At 34.0% G+C, this 10,581-nt stretch overlaps 3 protein-coding genes across 5 annotated transcripts; 2 read left to right on the top strand and 1 right to left on the bottom strand.

The window, feature by feature from the left end:
* Nucleotides 1–61: 61 nt before the first annotated feature.
* Nucleotides 62–1,932, top strand: LOC6642066 (ras-related protein Rab-30). Its single transcript, XM_002065052.4, has 2 exons — nt 62–318; nt 555–1,932. Exon 2 carries the CDS (start codon nt 630–632, stop codon nt 1,320–1,322), a length of 693 nt encoding a protein of 230 aa, XP_002065088.1. The 5' UTR covers nt 62–318; nt 555–629; the 3' UTR covers nt 1,323–1,932.
* Nucleotides 1,933–3,468: 1,536 nt separating this feature from the next.
* On the bottom strand, nt 3,469–4,963 carry LOC6642065 (mitochondrial magnesium exporter 1). The gene is made up of 4 exons (XM_002065051.4): nt 4,527–4,963; nt 4,034–4,466; nt 3,796–3,972; nt 3,469–3,726 (listed from the first exon to the last, which is right to left on the bottom strand). The coding sequence occupies exons 1-4, from the start codon at nt 4,638–4,640 to the stop codon at nt 3,554–3,556; spliced, it is 897 nt and encodes a 298-aa protein (XP_002065087.1). The 5' UTR covers nt 4,641–4,963; the 3' UTR covers nt 3,469–3,553.
* Nucleotides 4,964–6,858: 1,895 nt separating this feature from the next.
* On the top strand, nt 6,859–9,745 carry LOC6642063 (putative uncharacterized protein DDB_G0291608). Of its 3 annotated transcripts, none has more exons than XM_047010591.1 (4): nt 6,859–6,874; nt 7,042–7,501; nt 7,590–8,098; nt 8,774–9,745. In XM_047010591.1, exons 2-4 carry the CDS (start codon nt 7,448–7,450, stop codon nt 9,498–9,500), a joined length of 1,290 nt encoding a protein of 429 aa, XP_046866547.1. In that variant the 5' UTR covers nt 6,859–6,874; nt 7,042–7,447; the 3' UTR covers nt 9,501–9,745. The 3 variants fall into 3 exon arrangements, with proteins under 3 accessions (XP_046866547.1, XP_046866546.1, XP_002065085.1); XM_047010590.1 differs by lacking the exon at nt 6,859–6,874 and adding an exon at nt 6,888–6,925; XM_002065049.4 differs by lacking the exon at nt 6,859–6,874 and having other exon boundaries at nt 6,952–7,501.
* Nucleotides 9,746–10,581: the final 836 nt, after the last annotated feature.

The raw sequence follows: 10,581 nt of genomic DNA, 5'->3' as shown, positions 1-10,581 counted from the left end.
GTTCCTTATGTGTGTGTGTTTGTGTATAGCCACTTTAATTGATTTGTTTATATTTTAAAGATTGTAAAGAAAATCATATTTATATTTAAATATATTTTAACGCAAAAGTGACCAGCTTGCAGCCAGCATGCATTTACCCCAAAATCATCAAACAATTTAAAATCCTGACCAGGAATGGCGAAACAAACCAAAAAATTCCTATAGACAGAAGCAAGAAAGATAAACATAAAAATTGCTACAATTGTTGAGTCATCAACAAATTAGAGGCCCCCGAAATTTGCAAAAAAAAAAAATAGAAAGGGGACGTGGTAGCCACAGGTGAGCTGCAGACGAAATCAGTCTGTACCGAAAATGGCGTAAGCCAAACCAAAACTAACAAACCACTCCCGCTTTCCCCCGCCCACCAATAACTCCTAACCCACCTGCCCACCTGCAAGGCAATTTTCCCATTTTCCCCCCTTTTTAAATCATTATATTAACCGTTAGACTTTACGCGTCGCTGACCCTTTGATAGGTGTGTCTAAATATGTTTTTTTGTCTAACAAAATTCACAGAAAACTTTACAAAAACGAAAGTAAGAAAGCAACGGAGCGAGAGATAGAGACGAAAGGAAAGTCAAACTAACAAAAATGGAAGACTATAAATTCTTATTCAAAATCGTCCTAGTTGGTAATGCTGGTGTTGGCAAAACATGTCTAGTTCGCCGTTTCACGCAAGGACTCTTTCCTCCCGGTCAAGGAGCCACAATTGGCGTGGATTTCATGATCAAAACTGTGGAAGTTGAGGGGGAGAAAATTAAATTACAAATCTGGGATACAGCCGGCCAAGAACGATTTCGTTCCATTACCCAAAGTTACTATAGATCGGCGCATGCATTGATATTGGTCTATGACATTAGTTGCCAACCGACGTTCGATTGCCTTCCGGATTGGTTACGTGAGATTCAAGAGTATGCCAATTCGAAGGTATTGAAAATCCTTGTCGGCAACAAAACCGATCGCGATGATCGTGAGATACCAACACAAATTGGTGAAGAGTTTGCCAAACAACATGACATGTACTTCCTGGAAACATCCGCCAAAGAGGCCGAAAACGTAGAGCGTTTATTTTATGAAATTGCTGCCGAATTGATTGGTCAAGCTAGGAGTAAGGATGGCAGTGCTGCGGCGGCAGCAGCAGCGGCTGCCCACAGGCAATCGGAGGGCAGCGGTGTCGGCAGTTCCATTGGTTTGGCCAGTTTAAGTGCCAAGGCGGCGCAAAGCAATTGCTGCGGTGGAGGAGTATCAAATGGTAGTAGCACTAGTCAAGGTCATGCGGGCTGAAAACCCGCCCCAAAAAGCTAAGAGAAGGAGGATGGATGATGAAACTGTGGAAAGGAAAAATGCAATTTTTAAATGGTTACATTTCGGGGATAAAAACTAAAACCTAATTAATAAGAATTAGGAGTTTTCTTACATAAAAAAAAATTGCCAAAAGTTCTATTCAGATATTTTGAAAAACTTACATTTTCAATTCATGGAATTTTAAAATACATATATTTTGTAAATGATGCACAATTCTCATATTTAAAAATTATTTAATATTTTTTTGTGATTTTTTTATATATGTATTATACAAATATGTATAACTATAAAGTATAACTTTTAAATATAATATAATTTTTATATATTTATTTTTGCACATTTAAGAAAATGTTAACAAACAACAAAAAATTAAATCACACTTAAAACTTCCCCCGATCTAAGCCATTTAACAAATGACTAAGGATGCTAAATATTTGTGTTAAAAAAAAAGTAAAACCAACTCCATTGAATGTGTAGCTCTTAATAATGCGCCTGATTTTTAATGTATTAGTATTATTCTTATCTAGTTGTATATTTTTAGATATATGCCTATTAGTTTTTATATACTAATGCACACTAAAATTTGTTTTTTGTTATTTTCTTTTCCTTTTTTCTTTATTTCTTTTTTTTATAATTTTGCAGTATTTTATATATATAAATATTGTAAATTTTTATACAATTGTTTTTTAATTTTTTATTGGCTTTTCATTTTATTATGCAAATTAGTATATAAGGTGATTTTATGATGACATTCCAAAAATTAATATTATATAGTTTTGAGTGTAAGCATAATATAAAATAATGGAATTTCCAAATTGTAATTGAAGTAAAAAACTAAAACCAAAAAAACAAAAACTTAAAGAAAAAAACGAACTCGAGTTAGTAACTTTTAAGATATGTGGACAATGTGCAATGGAAATACAATTTTTGAATATGAAAAACCCAAACAAAACTTGTGACTGTTTATTTTAGATATTATAGAGTTTCCATATATTTATATTATTGGTCTGTTTAACAAATTATATTTAAAAATTATTGAAATCAAATTTCGTTGTTGGAAAATCTATACAAAAAAGAATATTTTTCATTTATATTAAATAATACATATCTAAATTTATTTAATTCGAATGCAGCCTTTAAAATTTTATTTGCAAAATCTGGATCAGCAAAATCTTGGATCAGCCGTTTTCATTAGCATCAAACATAGGAGGAGAAGATCAATGGTTTTTTGGGAAGCCTTAGCCAAGGATTCAAAATTTTTAGAAAAGAAAAATTTTATCATTCTTTTTTTTTACTGTTTTAGCATATCCCAAAACCTGTTGAATAGTGTATATAATTTATATGTTAAGCTTCTTGAAATCGTAATATTTTTATTTCGTCTTAAATGATGAAAACATCTTATGTTTGTATTAAAGTTTTCAATTAGGATAGATTTTAAATTTGAACGTAGAGAATATGAATTTATTCCTTATATACAAATCTTTATACCACAAATTCGTATTTTTTTTTTTTATTATTTGGCATAATCAATCAAAGATCTAAAAGGGTAACAAGTATGATGATGCAATCCGTGTCGTTTTTATGTTTATCAAGTTTCATAAATTGAATGTTTTTTTTTAATATACACAAAGACATTTCTTTTGTCGACAAAATTTTTTGGTCGATTTTCATTTTCTTTCGTTTTATTTTCTTGTAAAGTTTAGAAAATTTGTTAGACGTGTCATTTTACCCATTAAATTCTCAAAAAATATGGTTGTACTTTTCATAACAGCTTTTTTTATGGCTTAATATGGATACTATAAACTAATATCCTGAAAATCAAACTCAAAGAGTTGAATACCTACTTTACCTGCGTATACCTATATATATATATATTATTATTATACTATCAACCTAACTATGTTTTACAAGCACTGGCAACTAAGGCCCTCAGCTTATTGTTAGACGAAAACTACATCCATACACTAGCCTGGGATTCGAGCCCGGATACTCGTTGTTCAGTTTCCTAAATGACTGGGCCACTTACAATTAGACAACTCATCTACCGAGGACTGTATATATATATTTATATATGTTATTAATTTCCAATAGGAGATCACACACATGTTAGATATTAACCAATCAATTAACATTGATATAACAAACTTTAATTATCTAAATTAATACTATTACATAAATCATAGCCTCATCGTTAAGTTAGCTAAATTGATCTAAGCATTCAACAAATCATTGGCAAATTCAACGCCAAAGAAAACTGCCGCTGTTGCTGGAAAGGCACGTATCAAAACTGGTAGAATTCCTCGATAAAGCGCCGAAGGACCCTCAGTTGCCATTAGATCACGAAACACACTGCGAATCCCATGCTTATAAGTACCTTCGGGTGCTATAATTATAATGAAAATGATGCAAAATTATGGTTTAATCTATAATTAGTGCAAACCACATGACTAACCCGACTGTAAACGCGATTTAAGCACATCGAAGGGAACGGCCAAAGTCCAAAATACAATGCCCGCTATGCCGCCAGCAAGTATTGTGGAAGTTGTACTAATTTGTCCAGTTTTTGATCTCTGTCTGGCGAAATCTTGCAAGCCCTCATAGGCTACAAAGTAGAAACCAGTGGGGGAATCTAATCGAAAATCATAGGCATCATAAGTTTTGTTCATAAGTTAAGAATTTTTGTAATTTACCTCGCAATATGCAGGCACAGGTGCCCCTAAAAAGGCTCTTCATGCCACCCTCTCTATACAATTTTACAACTGCATCTGTCATTCCATTATACATCAATTGCCCACCCGTCACGGGCTGAGTTTGTAGCAAAACTTTGATCCTATCCGAGGGCACAGTGACCAATGCAGAACAGACTCCGGCAATGGCGCCAGCCGTAAATATTTGCGGATAAGTCAAACGAACATGCTCGTCCGTTTGGAAAAGCCTTTTGCCTGCCGCATAAACGGCAAAGTCCACTGCATAAATGGGTGTAACACCCACCAGAGGAGCGGATATGCCACGAAAGAAACCACGGATTCCTTCGTGACGCATAGTTTTTACCATGCAATCAATTACACCTTTATATTTGGCGGGCTGACCAGGAGCAGGCACTGGCATGGTCTGCAGGCGCACCTGGTAAATGTAAGAAAAGTAATTAGTATGGGGGAAAAAGGATTTTACTAGGATTCTCACCTTAATCGTATCCAATGGATATCCAACAAGGACATTACACATTCCACCAAATCCTCCGGCTATAAAGAATTTAACCGGATTGGCCTTTTGTTCCTCCGTTTTATAAGACGACATTTTTGTTTTGTATTTTTATTTATTTAGTTTTTTTTTCTGTCTAATTTACGTAAACAAATAGACTAGCAAGTTCTAAAGGTTTTTGTGAAACGCACATGTGTGTGGGTGGTTAGGTTATCAGCTGGACGACGACTGTTGCTGACCTATGCTAATAATGCTGACTTCTTTTTGGCTCCAGGCGACATTAATGGCCATGTTTAAATAACGTATCAGTCTCTCGTTTCTAGTTCTTATCTAAGTTAAAAATATTTCAATTGAATTTAAAGAAATTACAGCATTGATAAGTCGCTTAACAGCCGCCATTTCAAACACTGTAAATTAACAGCCGGAACAATGTTAATCAACAGCACAGAATCGATATCGACTACAAACCTTTAATTGCAATAAATTTTGAATAATTTTGCCTCATTTATTTAAATAAGGATTAAATTACAAGTACTACAAAACTATTTTATTGCGAAAAGTAAAATTTAAAATGTTTATTTTTCTTAAATTAAATTATCAAGGCCAATTGCGTTGCTAAGTAAATTTTAGGTTTAATTATAAAATTCTAAAAAATTTCAATTGTATCTAAATGAAGTAAACAGTATATATGTACATGCAAAAATTCAACTCTGTAGCTCTAACGGTCTAGGAGGAGTTTGCGTTGATCCAGAAGGACGGACAGACGGCCGGACGGACATGGCTATATGAACTCGTCTCGTCATGCTGATCAAATTGGAAATTGGAAACTGTTGTTCCTTATTTTTTATTAGTAAACAATAACCTAATGCCTGATGAAAGTCAAGTACAACAACATAATGGTCGCAAAAACAATCCCAATGAATAAGATCTATAATTCCGTTTTTTATTTAATATTTTAAAATTTTAGATAACAGAAGAATTTGACAAAATCTACATAGATAAGATTTAAAAAATAACTATTTTTATAAAGTTTTTAGATTTAATAAGAAATCATTTTATTTCTTAGAACTCGGGTAGAGTTATTTTGACTATTATTTTTTTGTTGGTAAAGTACAAAAACTTAACTCTTAAGGAAAAGGACAAACATTCACTATTAATGTTTAAGTGTACCAAAAACATAATTTTTGGAATATTCTATATAAGAAACCATATTCATACAACCATTTAATGTTTCGGTAATACATATTTTACGGAATGTGTGGACAAATATTGACCAATTAAAAACAAAAAAAACTGTTGTTTTCCATCTGCTTAAATAAGTATTTTACCTAACAAATGAAAATTATTCCAATATTGATTGATATAATGGAAATTTATACCAATATTGAATGACAAATAGATTAGTATTTGTTATTTGTTTTACCACCGGGCACTGGACTTGACAAGAGTATAAAAGAGCCGCTTTTGGAGGGATAGTTAAAGAGAGTTTAAAAAGTTTTCTCACAATGCAAATGTTCTGGTCAACTATTCTATTGGTGGCTCTGTGCCTCAGTTTCAGCTATGTGCTGGCCCATCCTCAACCCTCCTTATTCGGTGGATTTGAGAACATAGTGCCCACTATTGCCGCCATTCCTCAAGAAATCCTTGGCGCTTTGACTGGAGGAAACAGCACTCGCCGCTAATCATTTTGGTAGACACCTTTTCAGCAGATTGAACCCTCGTTCAGATCGTTTTATGCATATAGAAAAGCTCTCATGGAGACAATCAATAAATAAAGTTCTTGTGAGAAAATCTTTTGTTTGTTCCTTTCTTTTCTCCTCTTTGGGCACAAGATTGAAACAATCTGCACAGTTGTCAATATTTTTCTGTAAAACACTTTCGTTCCTTCTAGTAACTTTGTATTTTGAAGTGCTTGGTTTCGGCCGAAATAGATTTCAGAATCTAACTTCTAAATTGGTTGAATTGGTATCTTTGAAATGGTGTCTAGCATTGATCTCAAAATAATCAAGTGAACATGTTGTAACGGATCCACAAATTATGATCCAAAAGATATTTACATAAATTGCAATAAACATCCTAAGGAAGTTGGAATTTTAAAAGGCAATTTCATAATAATGTGATGATACCATAAAAAAACGGTTTTTATTTTAAATTAGTGAAAATACCAAGGACGTTGGCTTAAACTCTTTTTTTTAATGTAACGACATTTAAATTATTAAATTATTACAATCTGACAATCGATTAATGTAATGTTCAGAACTTGAACGATGACGATAAACATGAATCATGACTGTCATCACTAGAAACAGATGTGACCACATTGCATTAAGGTAATAATACGATTTTTCCTAATATCAGCCAAAAATACAAGGCACAAGGCAGTTGAGTAGACATAGACATGTTTTAATTTTTGGCAAATTAAAATACTTAGTTATCAACATTCGTTTATAATACTTAGTCAAAACAATACACTAAACATTTTGGCAACACGTTACAGGGATCATCACCAACCTACCCCCGCTTGCCCCGCCTTGAACCCAACGCAGTGGAAGAGGAAGAAAAACGGTCGCTAAATTGTTGCGTATAATTTCCAGTCTCCCCCCTTTCGCCCACAGTTTTCATATTCAAATTGGTTTTTGTTGTTAAACGCGTGCAGTAAAATATAAAAAGAATATATATGCATAACTTATGTCTAGGGAGTTATGTATTGGTAAGTGTAGTGCGAGCTGCAGCGGCAGGCGCAAGAGAGGAAAGTGACATAGCAGCAGCAGCAACAACAAAAACAAAACGAAAATTTTAGTCAAAAGAAGAAGAAGAAGACGACGACCACAAAAAAATAAAATACAAAATCCCAAAACGTGCAGCATCAATATTTCAAAATATTCCTTTGAGTGTCTTAAACAATGTCTAATGGTGACGATGTTCTAGACAATTGGGAAGAAATTGATGAATCTGGGGTAAGTAATACATATATATATTATACACATACATATATGTAAAAGATTGAAATTTAATGCAAATTTGTTGTTATTTTTGTTGTCCCAGCTCTCTAAGACATTGGAAAGCAAACTGCGGACCACGGACGCCGCTATAGAGTCCAAAGAGGAAAAACAAATAGTTGGCAAAATGAAATTACTTCAAAGGCCACAGAGTCAGCCAACTGGACAAGAAAATAGCCTTCTACAGAGTAGTCCAAGCGGAAGCAGCAGCAGTGCTAATCAGTCATCGCCCAAGCAACTAATCATTGCCAAAAAACCTTTGCCATTGACAACGACGTCGACGTCGGCGACGGCGGCAACGGATGATGAGACTTCTACACCCGTTTTAATGGTGCTACATAAATCCTCCAGCGAATATGAGGCGGCCACCTATGCCACACCCATAAACAATCAAACGGTGAAAATTTTACGTCGTCCCGCCCAGGCTGAGGAGCGTCGTGATACCAATGGCTTGAAACCGAAGCAACCCATCAAGACGTTGAAACAACGCGAACAGGAATATGCTGAGGCCAGGCTAAGGATATTGGGTGAAGCCAAAAATCCTGAAGATGATGAGTTAGTACTTTCTTTTATATAAATGTAGTGCAAATAGTTAAAAGACATCCGTAACTTAAAAGTAACTCCATTAGAATTCCAATCCAGCACTAATTAGTTTGGCTTAACTTTAGTTTAGTCAATGTTTTTAAAAATTCCCTTTTAATCTCGTGATATCTGTGAAATTTAAAGCAAAACAGGTTCAAGTTCTTTGTGTAAAAACATGAAGAGTATTTATATATATATATGTATGTTTATAGTAGTTCATTTTACAAGTCCAAACGTCCAATGTTCCCATAAATTGATAGGAAAAGTAAACATATAGTCAGTTACAACAAATTCAATTGAATTAGAAGTAGATAGTGTCACATTATTGATTTCCCTTAACGAAGTGAATAGAAGAGTGTTTAGAGACCTATTAAACTCACATAATAAGTGACAAGATCGTCCTTGATAAATTCTCACCCTCTCAGCACGTGCAGGATATTTTGATTCGACCCTTAAGGCATAGTTTCCTTTGGTTAATGCACTGAAATCCTTGTATTCTTTTGAAAAATATACAATCTTAATTAGGATAAGCGTACCTAAAAGCATGAACGGTGAAAACTGAAATCAGCCGATTGAAATTTGAAATTTTAGAAAACAAAAACACTTTTCAAATATTACATTTTCTTTTACAACTTATATTTTTTTTAGAGAGAATTCATCTAATCAAGTGGACGGAACTGGAAAGGCCGCTGTTACTGGAGCTTCCACAACTCCCACCCCAACGCCACCAGCAGTAGCCGCAACCACCACTACAAATCCATCGCAATTGACATTATCACCCGCTGCTAGCAATAGTAACCATCACCACAACAACAGCGGTGGCAGTAATAATAATAATAATAATAATCCCCATCCTGGCATGCATCGCTCTAGCTCGGCACCAAAAATGTCGCAAACATCATCGTACGGCAATTACAATAGTTACTTTGCAGGACCATTACCACCACAACCACAGCATAATGCAGGACTGAATTATTTCTATCAGCATGCTGCGGGAACGCAACAAACTCCGCCAAATCTTCAACAGCATTTTAATCAATTTATGTCACCCTATGGACCGAGTGGTGCATCAGCAGTAGGAGGAGGTGGAGCAGGAGCAATAGGAGTTGGTGGCTTAGGTGGTGGTGCTGGAGGCAATTCTCAACAGAGTTGGTCTCCCGTTGTTGGTGGCAGTGTATCAGCTGCTCTTTTACGTCAACAGTCAATGCAAACGCCGCCACATCATCATCATCATCAGCAGCAGCAACAACACCAGCAGCAACAACAACAACAACAACAGCAGCAGCAATCACACCATCCGTATAACGATAATATTTTGCGTTTGCCACGAGGTCCATGTCCCAATGGTTCATTTGGCTTTCAGATGCGTCGGTAACAGCTTGCTGGACATTTGGATGCAACAACAACAATAGCAACAACAACAGCAACTTATTTTACAATTCTTCAATTTGAATTTTATCGTAGTTTATCAACGATTCCAAATGCAAATTTCTATAACTATCTATATATATTTTATACTTTCAAATGCATTCAATCTTTGAGATCTGTAATAATTTCATACTTTCTCTTTGGCAATTTTGAAAAGTCATCCAATACAGAACCAGCAAGAACTACGATTAATGTGTGCAAATTACATTTATTGACGGAATTTTTTGTAGTTATGTATTTTGTAACTTTACAATCCAACAAAATAGATAAAACAAACAACAAAACACACACAAAAAACCCACACATAATTTAAAACAAACGAAACAAAAACAAAATTCCATTCTAATAAAAACAGGCAAAGGCAAAAAACCTATTTTAAATTGAATGCGTGCTGAACCCAAAAAAAACTAATTTCCAATATCTTGACATAATTTTTGAAATAATAAACTCTGTATATATATGTATATGGTTGATGGAAATTTTTGGCAATTTTTAAAAACTTTTATTGTTTTTCTTTACAATAATATTTCCCCCCTTAGAGTTGAATGATCTTTGTATGCGATATATGTTATTTATATATATATACTTGTGTATTTGTCGATCGCATTAATCTTTTCAATATTTTTTAACCTTGATCCCGTTAAATCAACAAATAAATTGTTTTATTTTTGTAAAATAAATTATTTGTTACAGATCAATGATCTTTATAATAAGATGTTTGATACATTAAGACTCGTTCTTTGACTTTGTTCACATTAATTTAGTAACTTCAGTTTTGGTTAATTATGGTTGTTTTTTTTAGATGTTTGATATCGATAAGGCCTCAGTTTATGGCATTTCAAATTTGAATAGGAAAAGTCAGAGTTGTTTATTGATCTTGTCTCTCTAAAGTTAATAATTTTACAACTCGTAAAATAAAACTTATTGTTAGATTTCCTGGGTTAGAAAACTTAGATGCATAGATAGGAGTAAACTTTTTTAATGGATTGCACGCAAAATTCGAATCCATTGTTGACAAAGTCAGTTTG

The sequence above is a fragment of the Drosophila willistoni genome (genome assembly GCF_018902025.1).
Source record: "Drosophila willistoni isolate 14030-0811.24 chromosome 2R unlocalized genomic scaffold, UCI_dwil_1.1 Seg167, whole genome shotgun sequence".
Taxonomy (NCBI): Eukaryota; Metazoa; Arthropoda; class Insecta; order Diptera; family Drosophilidae; genus Drosophila; species Drosophila willistoni.
Note: the sequence above shows the minus strand (reverse complement) of the source record. Positions and strands in the feature narration are given on the sequence as shown.

What these genes read in the sequence shown, in the direction of transcription:
- LOC6642066 (XM_002065052.4), top strand. Translation starts at nt 630, where the DNA reads ATGGAAGACTATAAATTCTTATTCAAAATCGTCCTAGTTGGTAATGCT.
- LOC6642065 (XM_002065051.4), bottom strand. Translation starts at nt 4,640, where the DNA reads ATGTCGTCTTATAAAACGGAGGAACAAAAGGCCAATCCGGTTAAATTC. An exon ending in CTGTGCCTGCATATTGCGAG is followed by an intron (nt 3,973 to 4,033) that starts GTAAATTACAAA and finishes ATTTTCGATTAG; the next exon opens with ATTCCCCCACTGGTTTCTAC. An exon ending in TAAATCGCGTTTACAGTCGG is followed by an intron (nt 3,727 to 3,795) that starts GTTAGTCATGTG and finishes TTATAATTATAG; the next exon opens with CACCCGAAGGTACTTATAAG.
- LOC6642063 (XM_047010591.1), top strand. Translation starts at nt 7,448, where the DNA reads ATGTCTAATGGTGACGATGTTCTAGACAATTGGGAAGAAATTGATGAA. An exon ending in AAGAAATTGATGAATCTGGG is followed by an intron (nt 7,502 to 7,589) that starts GTAAGTAATACA and finishes TTGTTGTCCCAG; the next exon opens with CTCTCTAAGACATTGGAAAG. An exon ending in AAAAATCCTGAAGATGATGA is followed by an intron (nt 8,099 to 8,773) that starts GTTAGTACTTTC and finishes TATTTTTTTTAG; the next exon opens with AGAGAATTCATCTAATCAAG.